The sequence below is a fragment of the Phalacrocorax carbo genome, chromosome 8, assembly GCF_963921805.1.
Source record: "Phalacrocorax carbo chromosome 8, bPhaCar2.1, whole genome shotgun sequence".
Lineage (NCBI taxonomy): Eukaryota > Metazoa > Chordata > Aves > Suliformes > Phalacrocoracidae > Phalacrocorax > Phalacrocorax carbo.
Genome location: NC_087520.1, coordinates 28,319,631 through 28,345,938, shown reverse-complemented (window position 1 = coordinate 28,345,938; position 26,308 = coordinate 28,319,631). Strand labels below are relative to the sequence as shown.

Genomic DNA, 26,308 nt, shown 5'->3' with positions numbered 1-26,308 from the left:
CGTAGCTCTTTCTGAGATAGCTTCTGTTATTTGTCTGGACAGCTGTTGTTTTAAATTCTTATGTGAAAAAAGGCCATCAAAGTCCTGACTTCCTCTTATCTATGGAACTGTCACACATCAGTCATGTGAAGCAGTGATACTTAAGCTTATCAAGCTATAAAAGTGTGGATGTCATGGTAATGTGCTGAATCTTTACCTGATTTACTTCCTTTTAACTAGAGTAGCTTGTTTTCTATCGTCACTTCATCAAAAGTAATCAACAGTGCCATAAATGAAATAAGACACATCAGTAGTTATTATCTTATATTTTACTGGTCTTCCACTTAATTTTTTTGAAAGCAAAATTTTATTTCCTTGTTGCATTGTTTTCTTATGTGTTCATTCTTTTTTTATGTATTCTGTAAAGTAAATCTTTCTTCCCTTCTGGTCTTTCAATCTTGTGCCATTCCATTCGTTTCTGCTCTTGCTTGTGTCTGTAACTACAGCTTGTCTTTTTACAGCTCAGATCTGCCACATGGTAATGTGGTATAAAAGGGGATAAACTCTTCAAAACTTTCAGGCTATCTATCTCTTCTTGGTGTTGCGTCTTCTTAAACCTTCACGGGCAACCGAAATGGAGGAAGTTTGTTGTTTTGGTTTTTTTTCCTCCCTCCCCCCTTTGCAAGTTGTTGCATTAACTGTGTTAGCTTGAAGCCTCAGTTTCCAAACCTAGCTCTTGTATTGATTCATTCTTCTTTCATGCACACTTAGGGAAAGGAATCAAATTGGGCTGAGTGTAGCCAGTTTCATTTCTAAGTGGTTTGGAATATATTAAGTAAAATTTGAAAAACTTAGTTTAAAAAAAAAAGTTAGAATTACCGTAGTAATAATGAGAGCTGCTTTTGCAGATTAAGAGGAACAATAACACTTCATTGATTTATATTGTTTGTAATCAAACAGGCAGTTTTAGACCATACAGAATAAAACATTGTTTTTAAATCAAAAACAGGCGTTGGACTCATAAGATCTATTCTAGTACCACTTCTCCTGTTCTAATACTATGGTTTAAATATTTAATTTAAAATACATCTCTTAGTGTTGAGAACTAGTAGGTTAAAGAAAGTATAGGTGTTCACTTCAATGAATAGTGACCAGATGAAAAAAAACAAGAGCTGGGAGATGTTTCTATTCTGATTCAAATGTTTGCAGAATAACTTAATGCTTCGTGGAGCAAATGCTATGTTTTGTGTGAGACATCAAATGATACAGTTGGCAGTCAGAAATTTACTGTTTAAATTCTAGATGCTTTAACATATCCGAAGATGGCAAACCTTGAAATGTGTTTCATCTTAACTTGGGGGATACTATTGATGTTTCCTGGTAATTAATTTTAGGAAACTTTGTGCTATTTAAAAAACAAAACAAAACAAAACAAACAAACAAAAAACCAAAAAAAACCCCAAACCAAACCCAAACACTTTTTTTCAGAATAGCGAGACTAATGTATGATATTGTTAGATAACCATTAGATAGTACTTACCCTGTAGTAATAGTAGTAGTTCCTGTTGATTAGGTTCATACATAAAATCAGCTTGGTTGGTACAGAGTTGAGAGTTTAAAATACAAAAGGAGAAACTAAATACTAGTAAGAAATATTGCTGAATGCCTCTGAGTTCCATTATCTTTAAAAACAAAAACAAAACCCAATGCAGAAAATTCTAAATTTACCAAAGTAATTGTAGCTGCCCTCATTTTCTATGTAAAAGGAAATAAGGACATGGAGGAGAGAATCACTTACAGAAGGGATGTAAAAAGCTTTCATCTCAGAACTTTTGTGTTTCACTAAGTTGGATGTGAGGAGGTAGGGGTTTTTATTAAGGAAGGGACAGAAAAATAGTACTTGTGTGCCAGTTAAGTTCAGAAATAATCACAATTTGCTTTTATATGCCTTCACAATTTGCAAACTGAGCATCTAATGTTTTTATATTCAGGTATAGCAGAGAAAAAGGACAATTGCTCAATAAATTTGGAAGACAGCTTTGTGTGAAGGGCTACAATTCTCCAAATCAATACCCTTGAATTTCCAAGTTAGGCTTTTATTTGGGCTGAGAAAAGAGTGATAGATTTTTATAGACACTGAAGAAAAAGGCTAGGGGTAAAAATACTTCTGTGGTCAAAAAACAAGGTGTCTTTGCGACAGAGTTTCATTCAGGCTATCTACAGAGGTATCCTCTCCAAAAGAGGTTTTTGTGTTGGTTTTTTGTGGGTTTTGTTTTGTGGTTTGGGTTTTTTTTTTTTTTAAACTGCATGATCTCCTTTACAGAGAAGCTTTCTTGATAATGTACGTTAGTCTAATAAGCGTTGGAGAGGTTTCTCAAATATCTAGCCTTCAGATTTCTCAGTTTGGAAGTTTATCTGTGCTATCCATCTTGCTTGGATCCTTGGAGTGAAGCTGACATCTTCAAGTTATGTTTCCTTTTTATACATACTAAGATTTATTTGCTTCATAAAGCCTTTGCATTTTAAAGAGAGTTTGTATTTGTCTCATTTCATCCCTTTTTTCCTTATGCTGAAAGAAAGTAGGAAAAACTAAGATGAAAAGTGTTTCTTGGGTTTTGAGCGAAGAAGCAGATTTCTTTGAGGCAAGCTCAGGGTTAGTGTTGCAACTACAGTGATGCCAAATGTTACACATTTTTTTTTCCCCATTTTTCACTATAAAGGTACACACAGTAGTCAATAAAACATGAAGAGATTGTCTGGTACTTTTTTTCCAATACGGGGTTGTTGTAGTCCTATTTGATTGTTCTAGGCCAGTATGTAGCTCTAGTTGTTAATTACAATAGAGTAGCTGGCCCATATGTCACCCTATGTTTAAAAAAAAAAATAAATTGTACATCCTATTGTATCTATATCACTAAAGATGGAAGAAATCTCATTGGGGTGTTTGGTTGTTGGTTTGGTTTGGTTTTTTCCTTCAAATTAGCACAAATCTTGTCTAGACTGTGCTTGTCCTAGAAAGGTTGGACTAGATGATCCCTGAGGTCTCTTCCAACCTGGGATTCTGTGATTTTGTGATAGAAATGTTACAAAAACCTAAAACGATGCCACATGATCTACCTGGATCCTGATGTTGGTTTATCATCTATTGGAAGGTGTTTGATACTAGGAAAGTCATACTTCTTCATCATTCTGTTGCTTTTAATCATAGGCAGACAACTTAACCGTGTTAGAAGATATTGGGGTCTAATTGATGTTAGCGCTTCCTTTAACTTGGGACCTGAGGAAGTCCTAACTTTAAGCAATAAGTTGTGCATGTGTCATCTGGAATCCACAGCTACTTTGCCTTGCTAAGCTGTCACCTTCCTAAGCTTCTGTGCCTTTTTTATAGCATGCTTGTCTCTATACTTATAGTAATTAACACTCATACCAATCCATACTTGATAGATGTCACCAATTGGCGTCTTTCAGTGTGATACAGGATCGATCTGTCCTCCTTGTGTGTACGCCAGAACTTTGATATACCCAAACCCTCAACAAGGTTCATTAAGGCTTTGTTCTGACTATGGTCACAATGCTTTCAGTGAACTAGGGCTTCCAGTGAACTAGGAGTATAAGTAAACAGGTTTTCATCCGCTTGTTGAAGATTATGTTGTACTTAATAGGTTCAGCATGAACCTTGTCCATCAGAGAATATTCCAGATTTCCAGGGTGTCCAATTCTGTAAGGATTGTATACTCGTTTTATTCTTAGGAGAATTCATTTGTGAAGAATTGCAATTGAAATGGAGGAGGAGAGCATGAAAGTGAGCTTTAGTAGTAGGGTCAGGAATTAAAAACTGTGGCTGTTTTCTTTCCTTCTTTCTTTCTAGTAATTAGAAATATGTATTGGCAGGAAAAAGGAATGGTATTCCATGAAGATGCTCATTTAAATTGATTGCTTCTCTATTCTAGAGGTTTCCTAGTTATCTTGGGAGGTGAATGATCGGAGATCATTCATTTCCCATTCTGTGATTACACTACGAATGTGCAAGTTTTTAGGCTGAAGTTAAACTAGCCGCCATCCTCAGCTCCTCTTCCCTAAAATCCCTGATTGCAGACTAATTTGTTGATGATCACTCAGTGAACTATGAATAAATAAAAAAGAAAAACAACTTGTGTTTCAAAACTCTGTGTGTAAACTCTGTTGTTGATCTGAAGGTAGTTCTTTCCCTGTGTTTGTCTATGACTGTATCACTGTATTCATCCTCTTGTCTTGAAGTGAGATAAAATACAGCTTTTCACAATCTTACTTAATGCAACTTATGAAAAAGAGTATCTCAGCTTTTCCTGTTTTTAAAAGTAGCTTATAACCTCTCAAGTTCCTTCTTAAAACATACAGAATTATTGTGTACAGAATTGTATAATACATAATTTTATGCATTATATGATTTCTTTGTAGAAAGAAATTTTAATTCTGGACTACTAAAAAAACACCATTCTGTTACAATTTGATAGTTTTAATGAAAATGGCAAATGAGAACCTAAAAGTGTGCTTAGGTAATAGAGCAAAGCAAATGGGGAAAAAAAAAAAAAAGCCATTACATGTAAAACATCAAATATTACTTCAATTACGTAAGGTACAAAAAATAATAATAAAAAAAAAACCCACAAAAACCCCAAACAATAAATGCTGCACAGGGCATTGAGTATAAGCAAAAATAACTTAATTGGTTTGTGGTTTAACTTCTCTGTAAAGTTATGAACAAATGATGAAAAATCTGTAAAAGTGTTGGGGAGGGAAAGAAGCAATAAGGAGAATCATGAAAGTAATTTTTCTCTTTTTTCTCCCCCCCTTTTTTTTCCCCTCCCATAGGATGCTTTAACACTTTAAGACGAATGTTTCATCAGAAGCACCAATGGATGTTGGCATGCAGTGGATAAGGTGGTGACTGCAGAGAGCCAAAATTCACTCCATTTGGAGTTGAGAAGAAAAGCAGTACAGAGCTATCAAGATGACTGATCCTATGATGGATTTTTTTGATGATGCCAATCTTTTTAGTGAGACCTTAGAAGGTTTGTCAGATGATGCCTTTGTTCAATCTGGACCTGTTTCACTTGTTGATGAATTGAATTTGGGTGCAGAATTTGAACCTTTGCACATAGACTCATTGAACCATGTGCAAGATTCTCAAAGTCAACAAAAGATGAGTGAGTTTGATCAGCTGAATCAGTATGATTCACTGAAACTTCACTCAGTAAATCAGTCTTTTAATAGCTCAGCTGGCAATGTCTTATCACCACACTCTCAATTCAGTTGTTCACCAATTCATCCGCAAAACCAGTCTAATGGGATGTTTCCAGATGTGGCTGATGGTAGTCCTATGTGGGGCCATCAAACTGCCACAACTGTTTCAAATCAAAATGGGTCACCCTTTCAACAAGGACATTCTCAGTCTATGCAGCAAAACAAAAGATTTGTAGCACACCATGACTTTGCCTTATTTCAGGCTAATGAACCGCAGCATCAGTGTGCCTCGCTACGGTCGCAGGAAAGCAGAAACAACACAGGGCAAGATGCTCTGAGTGAGCCAAAAGACTTCATGGAAGTTAACGTTTCTACTTCTCACAGAGTCAGTGTTAACCACCCACCTCCAGTTTCTAATACATCAACTTCACAGCAGCCTATGTCTGTTCAACAGTTTTCTCAAACTGCAAGTGCTTCAGTACATTTTTGTGGGAATCAAGAAGGAAATTTTGATGGACAGTCCCCAACTATTACTCCATGTTCTGTCAATAATAGCCAACAATTTTCGTCTCCTTATTCGTACTCTAATAACCACATTTCTACTACCAGCCTTCTTCAGTCTACAACAGCTCTTTCTACTAGCCAGCAGACGCACTCTATTTCTGACTTCACTGGAAGCGATGCCTTTACATCTCAAACAGGGACCAAGCAAGAAGCAACCGAGCACATGTTGAATCCTAATACACCTTTGAATTCAAATAGTTTTCAAATGTTGCATTCTGCGCATCCTCAGGGCAACTTTAGTAGTTCAAAACTCTCTCCTGTGAATATTAATTTTCCAGCTTCTGCTGGTTCTGCTTCTCAGATAAGCCATTTCACTGACCCTATCGAAAGCAACGGTTTTACATCCTTAGATGAGAACTTACTTCATCAGGTTGATACTCATAATGAACCATTTACAGGGCTTGACCCGGATGACCTCCTTCAGGAAGACCTTCTGCCACAGTTTGATGATTCTGCATTTGTTCAGGATAGCACAACTCATGTTTTGGAGCATGACCTAGAAGAACACCATATAACCCCACAGCAAGTAACCCAGTCATCCAATCTTGTTCGGGCACAGTCTCAAAGTCAGATCCATCCTTGGCATTCTACAGTTTCTAATCAGCATTTGCAAGACAGAAGTCGTCTAACCTTACAAGGACAGGTATGTAGGGATTTGGGGGACGGGGGTTTGAGCTGTTTGATTTGGTTGATCTGGTGAAATGAATAACAGTGATTGGTGCTTGTGCCAAAGCATGATGCCTGAATTCTCTGAGCTGTTGTTATTTGACCCTGAAGAAATCTAAATGACTGCTAGTTTAGGGAATTAAAAACCCCAAAACCTGTTGATGAAGATTTTGCTTTCTCCTGTTGTTTTCTTACCATTGTAGAAAACAAGACTTACATGACCTGAAATATTTATTTGGAGAAAATGGTGTCAGTCCTTCTGCTGCTTTTATTTCCCAAGTACGGCAGAGAAAATGGGCTGTTTTATGATTTTAGTGCAAATAAAATGGCTTATTGTCTGTTAAAGTACTAATAATAACATATTTTTAAGAGCTTTAATAAGGTTTGTTTGGCTGATTTCCTGCAAGAATTGCACTGGTTTTGTTGTTACTTGGTCCTTTGCTTGGCATCTTTGTGCTCGTGCTCATTGGCTAAAAAGACAAACTAGGTTTTGGTGTTGACATGTAATAATAGAAAACATATAAAAGGCTATGCCTGCGTTTGATTTTGTAACTTTCGGCTAAACCAAAAAACTGCCATTGTTGTAGTGTAATGTGCACATCTATTACGAGTAGTAAAGCCCTCCGCATGGAGGATAAGATAGCATAAAAATTATATTGTACTTTTTTTAATGGCATAAAGAGAAACTTGGCAGACAGCGTTTTTCAGATTATCTGAGAAAATTGTGGGGGCGCTGAAGAGTTCAGAAAGACAATCCTTCAGTCCTTCAACCTGTTTCTTGCAAGTGCTTTCTCGTAACATACATAGCATATTGATTTTTCAGAGAGTTTTGAGATACTAAGAGTTCTGACATACTAAGTCCACTTTTTTCTTTAAACAGTGGCCTTTATTTTCACCTGTATCATCATGTCCTCTTTTATAGGAAGTGTGTGTCAGTAAATTGAAATATAGACTGGTGCTTCTGGATTGCTGTGGACTCTTAGGAAAGTAGTTAAGCTTTTCAAAACCAAACAAAATAGGGCAAGCAAAGTTTATTTTTTCACAACACTGAAACCAGCAAAAGCATGTTTTTATTACAGCTACTGAGGTTTCTACCTCAGTATATGTGAGATTCTTGCTGATCTTTCAGCTCAAAACATTCCAAAATCCAAAGAAAAAACCGTCTTGAATATAGGAGAGACTTACTAACCAAAGGCACAAATAATTATTCTCTCAGCTTTTAAAATATATCGATCTTTAATGCTATTTCTATGGTTTTGGAGATTGGTTTGGTGGCTTTCTGTTTTAATGCTTGAGTGTTATCAGTGACTGCGTTACCTGTAAGTTAATACCTTAATATTATCACAGTTTGGCACTCCTTGGTAACTTCTAGCCCAAATTTGATTTGATAGGAATGACTGAAACTTATTCAGTTAGATGGTTTGGCAGAAGGAGCTGTAGCTTCTGTGTGAGAAACGCACATATTCAGCTGCCATTGCTGGTTATCTAGGGTTTGCAAAATTGTGAGATTCTGAAATCCATGTACGTGTGAACAGTGAATGCAGGAATTTTTATTTTAAACTCTTGTTTTAAATTCTAGTAGGAATTTAACTTGTATGTGGGAAAGGAGAGGGAATATAAATGTTTTATAATTTTCAATCTGTGCATTTCAAAATAGAGGCAACTCTTAGTATCAAATAGATACATGCAGACAGCTTTAAAAAAGTTGTAATAACAGTATTACTTCTCTGTATTCTTGCTACCAATATTCTCTCTGCCTGAGAATATAGAATGCTGTCTTATTGGAATGAAATTTGTTAGGAAGGAAAAGAACTTATTTACTGACTCTTGCTTCTACTTAGTTTGCAGGACACAGGCCTGTGAAGGAGGCAATGTAACACCTCCTGGCCCCCCTCCCTCTCCCCCCCCCTTTTAATTTCGTCATTAGTGCAGAGATAAGGGTTTAAACATTTAATCTTTGGTCTTGATTCAGTAGATTGCTTCTCCATTACAACTTCTCCTTATGTTTGTGTAGCGTGTAATTTTCAATTCCTACTAGTGAAACCTTTTCTGTGAAGTTGTGGTGTGATGTTAACAGAACATGTATATGGCTGTGTATTTGAGATAAGCTTCATTAACAATGATGCAGTAGATGCATTCTGTTGGTTTCGATAAACATTTCTTATTTTTTAGTCAGGGAGGGGGAAGAAGAGAGCACAGCCCAAGTAGCTACTCTCGTCAGTTATCTCAGTAACCTAGAGACATGTGGTATAGCAGCTACTAGTGAAACATGATCCTGTTTAGTGTACAGTACTGCAGAGGGAGCAGCACCCAAGTTCCCTGCCAGGAAGCGGAGCAGTGGAGCCCAGAGCTGTGAACAGTGGCGTTGAGGCTATTGGTCTCCTATGAGCATACTTGGGGTTAAGGGTGAAAAGGAAGCGGGTTCCAGGAGAAGTGGGGGTGGTGAGAAATCCAGGGGTTAGTGTCATTTGTGAGGAGCATTTGGGATACAAGCCAGGCTGCGAGAAGTAGGTCTAATAAAACTTTCTGGTGCTGTGACTTCTCTGCTGTATACATCAGAACCATTCAAGACTTACTTTGATCTCGCTGACATCAGTTTTAACGCTTTGATTTTTAACTAGCAATAGAGGGAAAGTTCTAAGGCCTGTGGACAGTGTTTTAAGTTCTTGGGGGCTTGGGTTTGGTTTTTATTGTGGTGTGAAGACAAAGCAACTTTACTGGACTTAAACTTTTTTTACATTTTTTTCCCCTGGAACTTTGACATGAAATGGACAGAAAGCAGATAGCTGTAAAACTGCTTTGTTTAGCTTTTACTATTTCAAGGCTATGCAATAAATAATATAAATTGGATTCTGACCTTGTGTTTGTGTGATCGGACAGATGTTTAATGTTTCCTTCAGAAACTGATTGTGAAGTGGTAGCTGTCGACCTATTATGAGGAATGAGGTGATGGGGGAGTGACAGAAGTAAACAATGCAGAAGCTTCTTTAAATCAGCAGTATATGTAATATGAATAGTAGTAGAAAAATATGGCAATTACTGAAGTTAAGAAGTGTTTTAGATCTGTCTTTTGCCTGATTACAATTCTAAGATGGGTTTTCGTTCTAATTCTCACTTCTGTTCTTTGATTGCTTTGTAAAACTTAAAGTTCAGCATGAGTTTGTTCTGTTTGAGCTTTTTACAGATATGTCTGTTAACCAGAGAGGAAAAAGGTGGGGTAAGGGATGTGGAGGGAATATTGGTCTTAAACTGGTTGTTTTTAGGCTAGGAGTTAGATGCAAAGGGATTTTGATCACTTTCATATATAATACTTCAGGTCAAATGTTTATTGTTTAACAAGACAATACTGGCTTTTGTACACATTGAGGAAACAATTAGTAGTGAATTTAATTATTTTCATCAGTTTGATAATTGATTTTTTTCAGAAAGGGAAACTTTCGTTTTATGAAATGGTTAATGAACTGTAGCTATTGGAATGGACCCAACATTAGACATCCAAAGATCTTTACTTACAGTTACGCTGAGGTTGTTTAATTATAAGGAAGAACATAAAATACTTTTCTGTTATTTGAGAGCAAGCGTACTCATATTTTGCTTGTACAGCTATTCTTTTGATAGAAATTAATTAAAAAATAAGTACAATCTGTTCAGTGTAATAATAATACAGAATTAAAAACAATCTAGAATGTGTTATGCTGCTATTACACTTTTATGCCTGCTGTAATTAGATTATAATTGTAAATAAACTGTGCCTCAATTTTACATCATGCATTTTTCATCAGAGTTAGAGAACAGAAAGTGAAGAAGCACTGAAGATTTGTGTAGCCTCAGCTTTGACTAATGTAACACTTCTGATCTTTTTAACTCCACTCTCAAACTGCTTTGAGTTTGCTAAAGCTAAATAATCTATTCATTTTTCATAAAGTTGAGAAAAAGACAACCAAAATACAGGCTTCAACATTCAGTTCTGCATGCTTAGAAGAAAAAGGAAGTTGGAAAGATAATCTAAGTATAAACTGTCCTAAGACAAGTTTGCAATGATCTGTGTATGTTATTTTGTAATAAGAATTTTAATCTCTTCTGGCTACATACATGAAAGCAGAATAATTGAGATGAAACTGGAAAATAGTATGCCATTAATAATTTAAGTGCTATAGGACAAGGTGGTGGTCTCGGTTCTTAAGTCAGGTGAATCTTTTTTTCCCCTTTTGTGGCTAAAAGTTTGGCACTTAACTTGATAATTCAGTATATTAATGAATTCCAGTATCTCAGATCTGACTTTTTTTTTTAAACTAACTTGAAACATGCAGGTGCTTTTGTGCTTGCAGGTGTGAGCTTTCCTACCACTTGGTTTATAGCAACAGATGACACTGTATTTTTGGAGACAGTTTGTCTTGCCCTTGTTGAAAGTTTAGGAAAGAAAGTCTTGGCACTGTAGATGATTGGTTGGTGTCATACCCTGGGACATCTGTATATATCAGAATGGCATAACCTCATATATATGAGTGTATCATCAGAGATGGAACTAGGTTTCACCTGATCAAAGTCCAGGCTTATGTGCCGCTGAGATGCATGTCCTGAATAGCCAGGGGCATTTCACCGCTGACTGTGTTAGGAGATGCCTCCCTTTAACATCAGTTCTAAATTGATTGTAGGCAAGTATCCCTTGGATTATTCCACTCGTAAACCTCTTACTCTGCTGTTGGTTGGTGTTCTGCTTGTATATGAAATCTTGCTCTGTAAAGTTTCTTATGAGAGAAGTAACATAGTAAGCTAGTATGGTAGGTACAACAAGCCAATTTCTTGATAGATGCAGTTATGGAAGATGTATAAAAGTCAATAATATAGTAATTGTCAGAGTGTATTCCCTACATTCTGTATAGCTTAATTTCAAGTGACCCTTTAATGAGAAATATTTTGAAGTAATGAACTGATCACATTATATATAAATTCTTTGTAGAAGAGACTGGCTCTTTTGCATAGTAAGTTTACAGGTTATGGCTCCTAAGTGATATTACAATACAAGATTGTAAAATTATGATGCTGTTACATTGCTTGTGAAGCAATGGGTGACAATTTTCAGTGGGGCTGAGCATAATAAAATACACATCTCAAAATTTGTTCTACTTTGCATCATCAGAAAACTGAAATCTAGACATCTGTTTCAGTGTTGGGGGGGAGGGAGGCCATTAAAAATCATCTTTTGTAATCTTGAAATATAAAAAACCACCCCACCCCAAAAAAAAACCTAACCAAACAAAAAAAAAACCACCCACCAAAACCCAAACCAAAAGAGCCCTAAAACCTTGTTCTTTTTCCTAAAATGCTTCATAGTGCTGGTATAGGTCCCATTAAGCATATCCAATGTATTTATATTGTTCTTGTTTCTTCAATTATGGTTAATTTTATGGGTAGTATAATCATTAAGAAATGTAAATCTGTGTCTGAACCTTCCTTTTAAACACTTCCGGCAGTTTCATTCTCTGCATTTAGTTCTCTGCTTAAAGAACAATTTTCACCTTCCTTGTAGGAGCTTAATAAATTGTCTCTACCACAGCGAGGCAGCAGAATTCAGCTGTCATTGCCCAGCACCTAATAGGTTTATCGTGTATGTACAAGAAATGAAAGTAATCCCTACACTGTACCATGTTTTCCAGATTTTTTGCTTTCTTTCTATTACTTTCAGAAAGGCCTGTACAAATAGGGGTGAATGAAAGTGGCAAAGCTGTGTCAGATGCACAGAGTTAATGAGAAGAGTAGAGCAACATCTCTGAGCTTGAGTAGCGCAGTCCCTGGAGTGAACCAAGTCTTTTAAACTGTAGCTGTATATAATGTGTTTTCATTACTAATCTATGGCTTTTTGCCAATGATGTATTAATCATTGAAGATAGCAATATTTTGATAGCTTGCTTTATAGTTGAATGTGTATAAAGCATTTCCTTTTGAATATATTTTATCTAAGTTTTATATGAGCATTTTTATATGTTTTATTTCTTTTTAAAATGACAAATTGCATAGGTTGGGAACAGGAAATACGTGTTTGAGATTAGTTTGTAACACATTTACTGATTATATTTGTTATAATTTTTTATTTCTCCTTTTTTCATTTGCCTTGTTTTTCTTTTCAAAATACAGCTCTATAGTAAGGGAAAGACAAATTTCTGGACTTCTAAGAACTGGGAAAATGTGCTAGAGTGTCTGCTTTACTGTTTTCATCATTATTCTTTGTATCTCTTTTGCCTCACTAATGCTTTAAGTCTCTCTCAACCTTTGTCACTTGTCAAATAATTAGGCTGTCCAATTCTTTGTGTATGCTTCCTCTTCAAACGAAGTGCTTGCTGTTGTAACAATTATTATAATTTAAGAATATAATTTTTCTTGAGATAATTGCACACTCATTAAATGACTGCAATCATTGTCTTTAAAATGTGCCAAAACAGAAGCATTTTTGTAAAAAGTAGTTAGCAGATGGTAAGCATAGGAAGGAAGCTTCTGGCTAGCTCAACTTAAAGCAGTAATCCTCCAGATATCAAGGCGAGACTCATTGACAAAAATAAGTGAAATATATGTTATTTTTTAAATTATATTGCAGGATAAATTATATTGCAAATAATTATTTGCAAGCAGATGTCTTGTTAACGCTGAAGAACTATAAAGCAAATCAGTAATGTGAGAGTACTGATATAATTGTGCAGGCTTTGTGTCTGGAAGAAGTGGTACCTAGTTACAGACAAAACAGAAAACAAAACCCACCTTAAATTGTCTTCTAAAGACAGCAACCCATATGATAGACTGTTAAAGCTGTAGTTCAGTGTACGCCTGAAGTATAATTAAAGCGAAAAGCAATTTTTGGAAAAATGCTATTCTTCCACTTCGTATTGTGTTCGTACAACTATTTGTGCTGTGAACTAAACTGGGTAACTCCTTCAGGTGCAGAAAAACTTTTCACGTTTTTGGGGGGTGTTTTTCAGGAATAAGTTCCTGATTTAGTTCTCCTCTTAGTTGTACAGAATTGTGTACCACAGAAACAGTGGTGGGGAGGGAGGAAGGGGTGGGAAGCATCATTTTCTGCAGTGAAGGCAAAATAATTGTACATGGAGCCACAGCCTCAAATGCAGAGGGTGCGAGTGAGCTCATTGTGGGACCATCCATTTGCACCGGTAGCCACTAGCCTGTTTTGTTTAACTCTGTTATCTAAAGTCTGAATTTCTGAGTGGTTTCAAACATTCCGTTGCCTCTAAATCTTCTAGAACAGCACTTCATCTTGAGATATTTTGTAGAAGATCAATACTTTACAGTGTTAGTGAAGCATTATTGCTGAAAGAGAAGCAGAACTTGTAAAGATGTTAACCAGTAGTATGGTTTTTGAAGGCAAAGAATCTGAAATACATTTGGAATTCATGTGGCTTTTGTCCAGGTGTCCATGTGCTTTGTGCACTCAGGTTTTACAACTTCTTTCAGCTGTTGCATTAATTCTAAATATATAGAGAGATCAAATTAATTTCCAGCAGTTGGTCCACCTAGCAGCCTACTACATTTGGAGAGGTGTTGTTTTCTTTGTTCATTATCAGGTTAAAAAATTGCACGAGGTCTTTGTTACATGGATTTCCGAGATGGTGTCTATCTTCAGGTGTTGAGTGGATTGAATTTTGGAATTCTTAAGGCTAATAAATATAAGTGAGTGGATTTCTAGGATGATGAGACTGAGAATTCCTATGTTGATTTGAGTAAGTTTGATAAATGAATCTAGAAATGTAGCTTTAGGCTAGGAGCAGTTGACAAGTCTTATGTTTCTGAAAGCTGTGTAATTTGTAGTCAGGATTGATTTTTTTCTTTTTTATTTCATAAATGTGGCAGGTTTTCTTTTGTGTGGGTTATTTGGCTTGTGTTTGCACTTACTTGGGTTTTTTTCTCCCATGATGTCTTACTGTGAAGGCTAGCATTTTAATGTATATCTTAGGAAAATGTTCCCATCTTTTCAGAGGTTGGTCTGTATTTGAAAGTAATTTCAGTGTTAGTAGTGTATTGTCTATGTGCACATAAAGCTATTCAGTAGCATATTGAATTGCAAACCAGAGCTAGTTTCATAGATTGATAGGAAGGCCTCTTTTAAGATATATTAATGACTTCACAATCTAGTTTTAGTTTCTATGTTGGAAAGAAAAGAACAGTTGGCCTTAGTGTTAAAGACGACTGCAAATATTTTGGTTCTGAGCACTTTTTTGTTATAGTTTGAAACATTGTTTCAGAAAGAGACTTCTGACTGCTAGGTTTTAAATATAATTTTAAAAATAATCTTAAAAGTAATCTTAAACAATTGTTTCACTGTACCATCTTTTTTACTGAATACCACACATACATAGGAGGAGAGTTCTTTAATAGTATTTTGAGCAAAGAATATAGCTAGAAGAGCATAGCTATTGTGCTTTTGCTATGGGCAACCTGCTATGGCATCCAGTATGTGTTTTTATACTTCAGAAGGATAAGAAATAGTGCTAGAAGATTCAGTACATTTGGTTTGTTTTTCTTCACTAAATCTTTGTAGCAGCTGCTCATGAGGCCCAGGTATGGCTCAGCTTGATGTGTGAATTTTGCTGCAGCAGGAACTTCAGTTCTTGCAAGTCTTAAAAGCAGCAGCTAGCGGCTACAGAACGTAAGTTGTCACAGGGAAGGCAGGTAAATTAATTTAAGGGACATGAGCAAAAAAATCAGACATGTCTTACTGTCTTTGAGTTCAGTAAGAACAACTTTTTAAAAAGATTAATTTACTTTGTGTCGTAGCTCCTATTTATATCATCCCATGGAGGATTCTGACCTGTAATCAGGCGGTATTATGAAATCTGATCAACTCCACATACTACACAAGAGGCATGTTTTATGGTGCCAGCCCGGTGTGCTTTTTGGCTTAATATAGTTAATTGCAAATGTGTACAGGCTTTAACTGATTTCAGGAGATTTTCAGAAATGGTGACCCAACCTTGCTTTTTGTGGACTGAGATGTGAAGGTGCTCATGCTCATGGCTGTGCCTGGGGATGTCCCTGGCAGGACACTGCCATCTCTAACCAGGCTGTCATTTTGCTGTATGTTGACAGCAGTTTAACTCCATGAAAATTGATAAGAATCTCGTCTTGAGCTTTACACTGGGTCTAGACCTGCCTCTTCTGCTAACAGCCCAACTCGGTTGAGATTAGGAACATAAGCATAGCAGTAATTTTTTGAGATCTGTCTTGCAACTTTTTCTATTTCATCTGTACCAGAAGTTCATGCTCCCTGCTGTTTTGTTTAGTTTTGCTTTTTATAACGGTTATCCCTGTGAAATTCTTAGATGCTATGTTTTTTCTCTAGAAATTTTTTAGGAGACTTCTGGGGAAAAATGGTTTGGGTTTTTCTTTGCTTTGGGTTTTTTCTTTCCGTTGCCTGAAATTGGATCCTGTTGGTCCACAGTAGTATCTTCTAACATTCTAAACATAATTGCTTCTAGTGAATAAAACTGTTGTAAATTGGTATCTTACATGCTAGCCTTTCTGAATATGCAATCTGTTTTGATTTAAAGATAGTTCATGATCAATATTTCCCTATTCCTACAGAATCAACTAATTTTTTTTTTCACGTCTGTCATCTTTCATAATACTTAATTGTTCTGCCATGAAGGAGCAGTGAAAATGCATACTTTTTTTTTAATAAAAAAATTTAAAAAGGAGGTTGCCAATATTATAGAATCATTCCCTGGTACTGACCAAGACAATGATGAGTTGCAGCATGTTGTTCCAGGAGCCTTCATACTCCGAATAAGCTGCTTCGCTTAACTTGTAAATGAATTTCATTTTACCATTGCACTCAATGTACTGCAGAATTTGGGGAGAGTTTAGTAAATTATGCTATTAAAACATGTTGTAGAAGAGAAATCTGTGGTTGTTTCTCTGACCTAGCCCAGCTTTCCCTTCTGTAGGTAATTGTGGAAGTGAGGTGTGAGACAAAAGGTGGGCAGGTTCATGCTAGTTCTGCATAGTTCTTGCCTACTTGCCCTTCGCTTTCATCGCTTCAGTAAGTTAAATGACTCCTTTAAGTAGGAGAAGAGTAAAAAAAAATAGACATGTATCATTCTGCAGTTGACAACCCTTCATGACTGTAGTGATTTCTGACTCTGGGAAAACAAACAAACAGAGGTTTGGAGGGGGAGAGAGAGTAAGGAAATAGTGGCAGTAGTAAACTTCATGAGGATGAAAGGGTTTTTGTTTCAAATTATAAAAATGTTTTCTTACAAGGCCACTCCCATGAGAGGTGTAGAAGGAACACTTGAAGTGAAATTAAGTTTTGACAGGAACCAGCTACTGCTAAGGTCCCGTGGCTCTTTCTTGCTAAGTAGGAGTTGTATGCCTTGCTGGTTTCTTAGTGCGCTTGGGATAGGCATGCTGAAGCTCATCTTAGGTGTTTGGATAAAGTGAATCAAAAGCTGCTTCTGTGTTGTTCTTTTTGGAGGTAGTTTGGGTAGGTTTTTGTCTCCTGGTCTTCCTCACTGGTTGATAATGAAAAACATGAGAAAATTACTCTCTTGATGGTACACAAAAGTGGTCGCCATTTAGAACATTAGTAGGTAGGTAGCAATATGGGGAAATGGAAAGAGAAAAAGCTCCTTTTTCCATTTAATTTGGAGTTTTTTGTAATTTTGTTTTCTGCTCTGCACACTTTTGCAGCCAATTCTTTGGTTTACACTAAAATCAGCATTTTTAAGGATTTCATAATCTTGTATAAATAATAATTTTTTGTCTAGAGGTAAACAATTAAGACTACTAGAAAAGAAAACAGTAGCTAAAACTTGAATACTTTTAAAGTAATATGTAAGTTTACTGCAGACTGTAAATCTGAATAGTGCCTATGTTATTTCAATTGTTGGGTGTGTAGTGAAGAGATTGGATAAAAGCTGTCTCGGCACATTCCACTTCATGCCCTCTACTTGGTACGGCACGTATAAGTTACTCAAATGTTCTTTTTCCCTTAAAAATAAATCAAAATTTCAGCTGCTATTTACAATTAAAAGTTTTGTTCAACTTCTAAAAGAAAACCTTTATTTAGAATCTTCTCTCTGTATCTACTGTGTTGAAACAATTGTCCTGTATCTTGATATTTCCCAGTGAGTTCAAACCTCAGTTTACAGTGGCAGGTGAAAAAGCCACACCCTTGCTTTCACCAGTTTTCAGGTTTTCCTCTGTGTGAAATACTTGCTAGTAACGTAGAAGGAATGTAGCTTTTAAAATTTTGATTTATTTAGATTGAGTTGTTGCACCTCTTTCTACCTCCTTCCCCCTTTCTAATTTTTAATGTGAGGTAATTTTATACATGCAAATGGTAGGTATGGTATGTTTTCAACTGCATATGTTTCTAATGGTCAAACACAACTGTATCTTCAGTTTTCACAGTATTTCACAGTATGCATGGAAGTTTGTATTTATTTTGGTATCAGGTCATTGACATAGATGTTATTACTTTGCTATCTGGATGACAATAGCACTTGGACACTTTGGGACAGTATTGGCATTCCATTGTATATGCAGGTCAGATATGTTTCTTTCATAGCTGGTATGCCTTAAAGTTGGATTATTGAACTCCTAGACTGCGTCTGCTTGATAGTTTCAGTGGATAATATTTGTGTACTAAGCTGAAGTTGTTAGCAACAGAGTTGCAGTGGATTATTGTGAGTTTATGAGAGTTGCAATGATAAAATACGTATTTTAAGAAAACAGCAAGAAAAGTTGCTGTGAGAAGGGAAACTTTAAAAGTTCGATGTATTCTATGTGCAACATCTTTCTTTTGCCTTATTTTGTGGATAGAGTATATTTCATTTCAGGTATTTTTTCACCTCTTCTATTACAGATTTGGATTCATAATTCTTAGCACTCTGATTACAGAATTCCAATGTTCTATATTTCCAAGCAAATACAAGCTCAGATTTCATTTGGCCCCTTGTTTTGATTTTTTATCATGCTTGCAGTTTTGGAAAAGTGCTAACACTTAACTTCCTATTGTGACTCATAAGGCCTTAAAGTGAGCTGCTGTATTATTATAGATCTTGTTCCTTTCCAGACAGGCAGTTTCTGAAAGAATCTTTCCCATTAGGGGTTAGCTACTTTTGTGTCAGTAAAAAGGATTACATTTCAGAAGCTTTACTTGGGCCATCATATTGTGCAAGACTTGTTTCTGCATTTAACCCTGAGTGTGTGAATTGTCTTAGTGACTTCAGACAACCCATGTAAATTTGTCTTTCTTTATAAACAGGAGCTTTAGAATATCAAAAGAAAAGGAAGTGTAGAAAGTAAGCAACAGTGTCTGAAATTGATGGTTAGAAATATAAAATATTACAGCAGTCTGTTCTTCTATTTTGTTTTTATTATGAATGGAGAATTGAAACAGGCTTGAGTAATCTGAATAGAAGTACAGTAAGTGCAATCTTTTCAGGGTATATTGTCCTAAATTTTAAATTTCCTACATTAAACTTTTTGGAAAAGGGAAGAGTGCTGAACAATTTCCTCAAAACTTCAAAATTAATACACTTTATGCATTGAAAAGATCCTTTTCAATCATAATTTAACGCTAGAGAATCATTATAATTAACATTAGAGAATCAATACTTCAGTAGAGTAACAACAGTTTAAATATTGTGATACATGGACAAGTATATGCTACAGCATTTGCCTTTCTGAAAGTATTCAGCCATTTCTTCCATCTTTATAATGTAATAATTTGCCATGGGAGTTCTGTTAGTAGGTGCACATTTAAGAGGCTCAGGTGCACAGGTAGGAAGGGGAAAAAAAACAGAAGGCAATGTTAGATACTACTAAGCATGAATTGAAAACAAGAATAACAAAACAGGAGGTGTAAAAGACTGATATTTTGGTCACCTAGTCAAAATATCTTCTGAAGAAATATGGTTCCCTATAGCATTCCCACAGTTCTTTGGTTTTGGTGCATTTGAATGCCTTCAGGGAAGGGGAGTGAGGAGGTAGGTAACAGGAAGGCCATTTTGGCATTGCTTAGCAGAACTTCTGTTCAGGTTTTCTTTCGTCAGATGGGAATCTATATGGAAGTAGGGAGAAAAGAAAGAATGAGTAGATTATGCGGTGCCAAAGGGTTGGATTTAGGAGCTTGCAGTTACTATAATTGTAATGTCTTATGTGGACTCTCAGAGGTCCAAGGATTGAGCTCATGTTTCATTTCACTCACTAAGATCTCTCTTCTCTACCTGTTTGCCTCACATAAGTGGTAGGGACATCTCTTGAGATTTCTGTTCTTCTAATTTGACTAAATTTGATCAATGTGTTAGAAATTACTAGGAGCTTGAAAGTATAAATGCACAAACTTGTGTTGCATGGTTCAGTAGCCTTTTTTAAAGCAAGCTGCATAAAAATGAAACAACCGTCACTTGTAGTTTAATGTGCATATATAACTGTAACCTGAGAGCTGAAAAACAGCCTAGCTGAATATTTTAAAGCTAAATCTTTCTTGTAAGTCTTTAGTTGAATGTATCACTATCAAGGACTGGCTTTGTAATAAAGGACAGAAGTGTTCCTTGTTCTGAGGGACAGCTCTTCCGTCACTTAGGGGGTTGGGGGTGCATTTAGTGCAGCTTACTGTTTCATTTTAGGTCAGGCAACTTGGGCAGGAGGCCAGTCAGGTGAAGGTACTAATAACATGTTTCTTTGGGACAGCCAGTGAGGTTTGATGAAGTTGTGAACAAACTTGGCTCTTGGTTTAGATTGGAGGAGCATTAGGAAAAAGTCCACGGGTGTCTGGAATTCTTTTTGCTACTTTACCGTTTAGAGCTCTGTAGACAGTGAAAGAGTAATGACATGGTTCACAATACTGATGTTGGCATTTGTCTGCCCTCTTTATTCATACCACTGCTACATCTGCTTTTTAAAAATTCAGCAGATAGTAGCAGGAGGACTAGAAAATCATGACCACAGTAAGCTTATACTTGTTACATTTTGTGTTATATTTTCAAAATACCTGATGTTTGCACACTGGAAAGATGGAGTACTGAATTGTTCTGTTACAGAATACCTAATTTTTCATGTGTGTATTAATTTTTTTGCTGGTGCTTGTTCTTGTGGTTTTATAATAATAAAATATTCTGGACAAACTGGAGAGCTGGGCAATCACCAACTGTATGAAGTTTAACAAGGGCAAGTGCCAGATTTTGCACCTGGGACACGGCAACCCTGGGGAAGAGAAGGCTGGGGAACGAGAGGCTGGAGAGCAGCTCTGCGGGAGAGGGACCTGGGGGTTCTGGTTGAGAGCAAGTTGAACATGAGCCAGCTATGTGCCCTGGCAGCCAAAAGGGCCAACCATGTCCTGGGGTGCATCAAGCACTGCATTGCAGCTGGTCAAGGCTCTGCACTGGTGTGGCCTCACTTCGAGTGCTGTGTGCCGGTTTGGGTGCCACAGTACATTAAGGATATAAAGCTACCAGAGAGTGTCCAGAGAAGGGCCATGAAGTTAGTGAAAGGTTTAAAGGAGAAACTGTATGAGGAGTAGCTAAAGTCACTTGGTTTGTTCAGCCTGGACAAGAGGAGACTGAGGGCAGACCTCATTGCGGTTTTACAGATTCCTCACAAGGGGAGGAGGAGGGGCAGGCGCTGATCTCTTCACTCTGGTGACCAATGGACAGGACCCAAGGGAATGGCAGGAAGATGTGCCAAGGGAGGTTTAGGTTGGATATTAGGAAAAGGTTGTTCACCCAGCGGGTGGTGGAGCACTGGAACAGGCTCCCCAGGGAGGCAGTCACGGCACCGAGCCTGATGGTATTCAAGAAGCACTTGGACAATGCCCTCAGAGACATGGTGTGAATTCAGGGTTGTCTTCTGCAGGGACAGGAGTTGGACTTGATGGTCCTTGTGGGTCCCTTCCAACTCAGTACATTCTATGATTTGTATAGTGTGTCCTTTTTGACAAAGCCTCAAAAAATTACCCCAGGAAAATGTCTGAAACAAGGGCTGACCCTGGGGAGAGGGAGAACAAAGCCCAAGTTTACTTCAGCCAAAAGTAATTTAGGGATTTTTCTGTCGTGTGCTTCTATTTTGTGAGGTGCTTTCGTTTTCCCTTTATCCATCTTAAAGTTAGGAAACAAAGTATTGTATCTTCTTATTGTATTATATTTTTTGAAGGGAGATAACGAGTTTAATAAGCTTTCTTCCTTTTTGAAATCGGAGAGGCATTTTTAAAAAAAGAGTTGTTTCAGTAGTTTGGTCTGAAGAAAAGCTTAGATCTTTAAGTACAGTAAAAATTATTTTTAGCATCCCTCACTGCACTTTACATTTAATATCTGTTCAGGAAGTCCCCTTACTTTGGATTTAAAATATAATGCAAAAATAAACTGAATTTCATCTTGTGAGGTAATGCAAGGTTTCCTATCAAAAGAACAAAGTTAACAGCTTATTCTGATTTTCTCCAGTATTACTCAGCAGGTTCTTGAAGCACCACTTCCTGGTGAGAGAGACTACTTTAACCGACATTGTTCACTGACGAAAGGCTAGAAATTAGTGCAGTTTCAGTTAATATTACATTTTTGTGGAGTATAAAAGGTCATTAAAAAAACGTCGGAGAGCTGTTCTCTTCTGCTGCTTTGGAGCATTCCACTTCCCACGGTGATAGAAGCTATCTGGCTTTACCTGTTAAATAAAAGTTTTCCTATTGTAAAAACAGAGGTATGATCCCGAAGAACCTAACTTTTTCCTGCACCTTCTAAGAATGTCTTTGATGATGTGAGATTTCAGTGGATCTATGTATTTGTAGGGCTTTATCTGGGGGTTTTGAACTCAACAACTAGTCTTTTCAAATCAGAAAGATCTGTGTTATTTTCTTGCCCATAAGTATTTGGCCAAGTATCTTACAGCTTGATTTCCAGGTGCCTGCTCAGGACTTGTTTCAAACAGTGAACTGAAACCTGACTTTCCTTTTATGGAGTATTGAATTAAGTCAACTTCTTTTGTGTGTGTGTGTATTTTAGGAGTCAAATAAATTTGAAAAATGTCAGGTAAAGTGGGTCAAGAGTGCAAGAAAAACAGTAGTGGAGCTTTTTTCTAAAAGATTTTAACCTTAGGCTTTAGAAAATCTGTAGAGGTAGAGGTATGGCATGACTGAAGTTGATCTGAGCCTAGTAGTTCAAATCTATTGTGCATCCACAGTGCCAGCTGACTTGAATATGATCTTTACATTGTTTTCATATATCAGAGCCCACAGTTTTCTCATATTAAGTATAGCAGTACTTCTAGTGGGGACCCCACCCCATGGGTGGAACAAAAGATACATGCTGCATCTGACTTACATCAGTGCAAGTACTTAGTGTTACTAGTTCTCATGTGAAAAACAGCACCTGAGAAACTTCGCTGAAGCAGTAGGCTTTATTAGTATTGCATGCCATTTTCCAAATAGCTGTGTTCATCAGTACAGACTAGAACTGAAGAGAAGTGGGTACATGGTGGGTACTGAACACCAAGGCACTGAAAACTGACACAAGTCCGCTGCTGTAGCCTGGCAGAACAAGCAGGATGAAGTTCTCTGTTTCTTTCATTTCCTGGCAATTTAATATGCTTCATTACATATAACCTCTTTAAGAATTACAGTGAAAGTCGCACAAGGTTCTTATACCACTACTAAATATTAAGGAAAAAATAATCCAACTATATTAGGCACTGAGCCCCAAAAAACTATCTTCAAACAAAATCTCCCAAATGGAAGCTAATATGTGTTGTAGACTCAGTCTCTAATATCCGTTGCTGCCTTTGCAGCATGCCCAGGTTAACAGCATCTGGTTACATTGGACAGTGGCTTGATTTTATCCCAATGAATGATATGGTATATCAGAGACTTACTGGTTAAGAAGCTGCTACTAATCACAACTACAGTATCTTAGCTATCGACATGGTGAAGCATGATTAGTGATATGTGTTACTGGGTTTTGTAGCATTTAGGTAAGAAACAACGCCCTATATAGAGAATGCGTGACCTGTGAAGCAGGTGCTTGTTTTGTCTTAGAAACATGACTAGCTTAATGTTGCTGACCTTTACAGTAATGTTTTCATTTCCGTGTAAATCTAAAATTTGGTCATAAGCTTGGTGTTAAATGCCTTGTGAGGTACAAAACCCAGTAACCAAATTTACATTCTGAAGTGACTATTACACAGCTGAAAACTGTTGCCCAGCTATGTTGCTGTAGTTGTTAGCCATTAATTTATCAACATTACAGATAACAAATATGGAAGGTGGAAAATATAGGGGTTTTTTTCCCCCTGTATCTTTTTCCTTTTTTTTAATCTGTATGTAACATGTCTGTTTTAATTTGGGTTAGGTTTCATATATGTATGCCTGGAGATTCTGTATCCCTTAAACACTGAGACATTCATTAGCGATGATAATAAGAAAAAGAACAAAGAGTATGATGAGCATATTGAAAGAACCACAGTTTGGAACCACACAGATGGTGTGGGGCAACTGTTGAACAAGAGAAAAAAAAGGCAACCCAGAAGTAACACTGAAGGGAAGGAAAAAGAAAAAAGGCATTCCTGGAAAAAAGAAAGCCTGTTGCATGTTTAGGTCATCTTCCTATCAGTTGTGCAGAAGTAGCCCGATTAACCATGGAAATCTTATTTCAGTATATCTAAAGAAAACCGCTTCTTTTGCTAGGATTGCCATTCAACAAAGGAGAGTCCTTGCTGCATGCATGTGGGGTGACACACATCCATACTGTGAGGATTCTTCTACATATTGACTCTCAAGGGTATGAGCTCATATCTTTTCTTTAACAGATACACTCTTTGACTATAAACCGCCATTAAAAAAAAAATCACTAAAAGAGTTACTTAGGCAGACTGTTCTAGAGGAAGAATGTTCGGAGTACTAGAATGGAATTCGGAAGTCACTGAGTTGAGTTCATGCATTTTATTTTTTCAAAGTGGCATTCCTACATACAATTTTATAATTCAAATGATGAATGGACATTCCTTTAAGATTTTTCACTGTAGCAGCTTAAAAGCAACTGCAGTTTTCAAATTTTGATGTGATTATAATGTGAAAAAATGAGAAGCTAATTGGGACCAAAAAACCTGAACTACTGATTATCGTTAGTTATGTGATTCACTTGTTAGTATTATGGTCATGATATTGGTACTATTGTGGTGAGTTGACATGCACAAAAGGATTTGTTGTTTAGTAATAAACATGGACAAAGATGGATGTGGTAATGCATGAAGATCAGGTTTCCAGGTGGCTAATTTTAGCTGCTTTCAGTGCAGTTGATGTCAAGGTCATCGTGATTTTTCCTAAGGACCTGGTAGACTAGCAAGAAATTGATAGGCTCTCAGGGTGTATGATACTTAGTATGAGCATCTTCCTGCAGTGTATGCTACTACCAGGGGAAGTAGAAGAATCATCCAAGGCATTGCAAATGTAAACTGTAGCTTTCTGTTGTTAGACTAGGGTCATAATTTAGTTCTTAGTGGTGGCTAGTGTTGAGGTGAGTAGAACCACAAGTGAAAAGCATTATTATATAAAAAAAAAAAGTGCTTTATATAATTAAATCAGGAATGTGTGGGTCATTAGAATTTCAGGGAGAGGCATTACCAGTCCTTGGAGTATATCAAGAATGGATGCAACTTCAAGGGATATTTAAAAATTCTCTGTGCGCGCAAAGAATTGAAGGTAATACTCCTCTGCCATGAATGGCCATACCTACTGTAAGAAAGGTGTTCTTACAGTTGAAGCAATCTTTCATTTATGGAACAGATCAGGCAGGATTTGGGAGGGTTTTCTGGGATACAAAAGTTTTTTCTATGTTAAACTTACTTTCTTCATGGGGCGTCCTTTGTAGTGATATGCAAGAGGATATGAAGAAACTATCAGTTGTTCTGGAGCATATTAAAATGGGTTTAAACCTTCAAGGGGAAAAACCTAATGTCTGTAAGCACTGAGGACAGTGATTTGTTCTTGCTGGGGGAAGTACTGGTACACCAGTGAAGACCTTCAGATGCATGCCCTATGCCCACAACAAAATGTTGGAGAAATGCCTGTCTATGAAAAGCCTACTCAGTAGAGTACTGCTAGCTGTTGGGAAGACTGCTGTCATGATGCTGTCTCGATATTGTCTGGTAACTTGATTGATTTTACATTAATTTAATTAAGATAACATTCAGATGTTCAGTGTACCTTTTACTCCTGCAAGACAGCATGTCAGGTTCTTTCAAATGCTGCCAAAGAGTAGATGCTCCCCTGGCTGCTGTGAATCAGGGCATATGTAGAGAAGCCTACAGCTGTTGTTTTATCTGTTCCACCCTTAGTATTTCTTTAGGGCTAGCTCTTCTGTGTGAACAGCAGTAGGGCAGCAGCAGTAGCATGGAATTGATGTGATTCCTGCCAATTTCCCTGCTGCCCACAGGATTGCGGGGAGCAGTGGGGAACTGACAGGAGGCTTGTTCATTGCACTCGGCTGTGGCTTGGCAAAGCTATTAGCAGCAGCAGATACCCTGGAGCTCTCTCTGTGCAGACTCAAGGCAACATTGCATTGGCTTACATTCAGTTATATTTGGATGATTGTCTTTGCAACCATGAAAAGAAAAAACATATTTTTCCAAATAAAATTTTCAGTTTTTAGATACGCGGCTGCCTCAGGGTCTTCGTTTCCATCTTGTATTCGTTTCTCAGTTAAGCATTTATTTCTTAATACTGATACATGGAATAGGTTTGTAAGCTATCGGCAAAAGGATATGCTCCTTTAGGATGTTTGATCTGCGTGCCCTCTCAGTAAGGGGGATGGGTATTTTTGGCTTGGCAAAACGCTTTGTCCTTTTTGTTGTAGATGCTATGTAGCTTTTGAAATTGTTTTTG

At 37.0% G+C, this 26,308-nt stretch overlaps 1 protein-coding gene across 7 annotated transcripts in view; it reads left to right on the top strand.

Moving 5' to 3' along the window:
* CHD9 (chromodomain helicase DNA binding protein 9) overlaps nt 1-26,308 on the top strand; it is a 97,872-nt gene that overhangs the window by 12,632 nt on the left and 58,932 nt on the right. For 6 of the 7 annotated variants that reach the window (XM_064459396.1, XM_064459392.1, XM_064459395.1 and 3 more), the window contains one exon: nt 4,831-6,409. In XM_064459396.1, coding sequence (XP_064315466.1) covers nt 4,970-6,409 — 1,440 coding nt within the window. In that variant the 5' untranslated portion in view covers nt 4,831-4,969. Of the gene's footprint in view, nt 1-84; nt 177-4,830; nt 6,410-26,308 lie in introns of those variants that run through there. The other variant, XM_064459393.1, reaches the window with a different exon arrangement.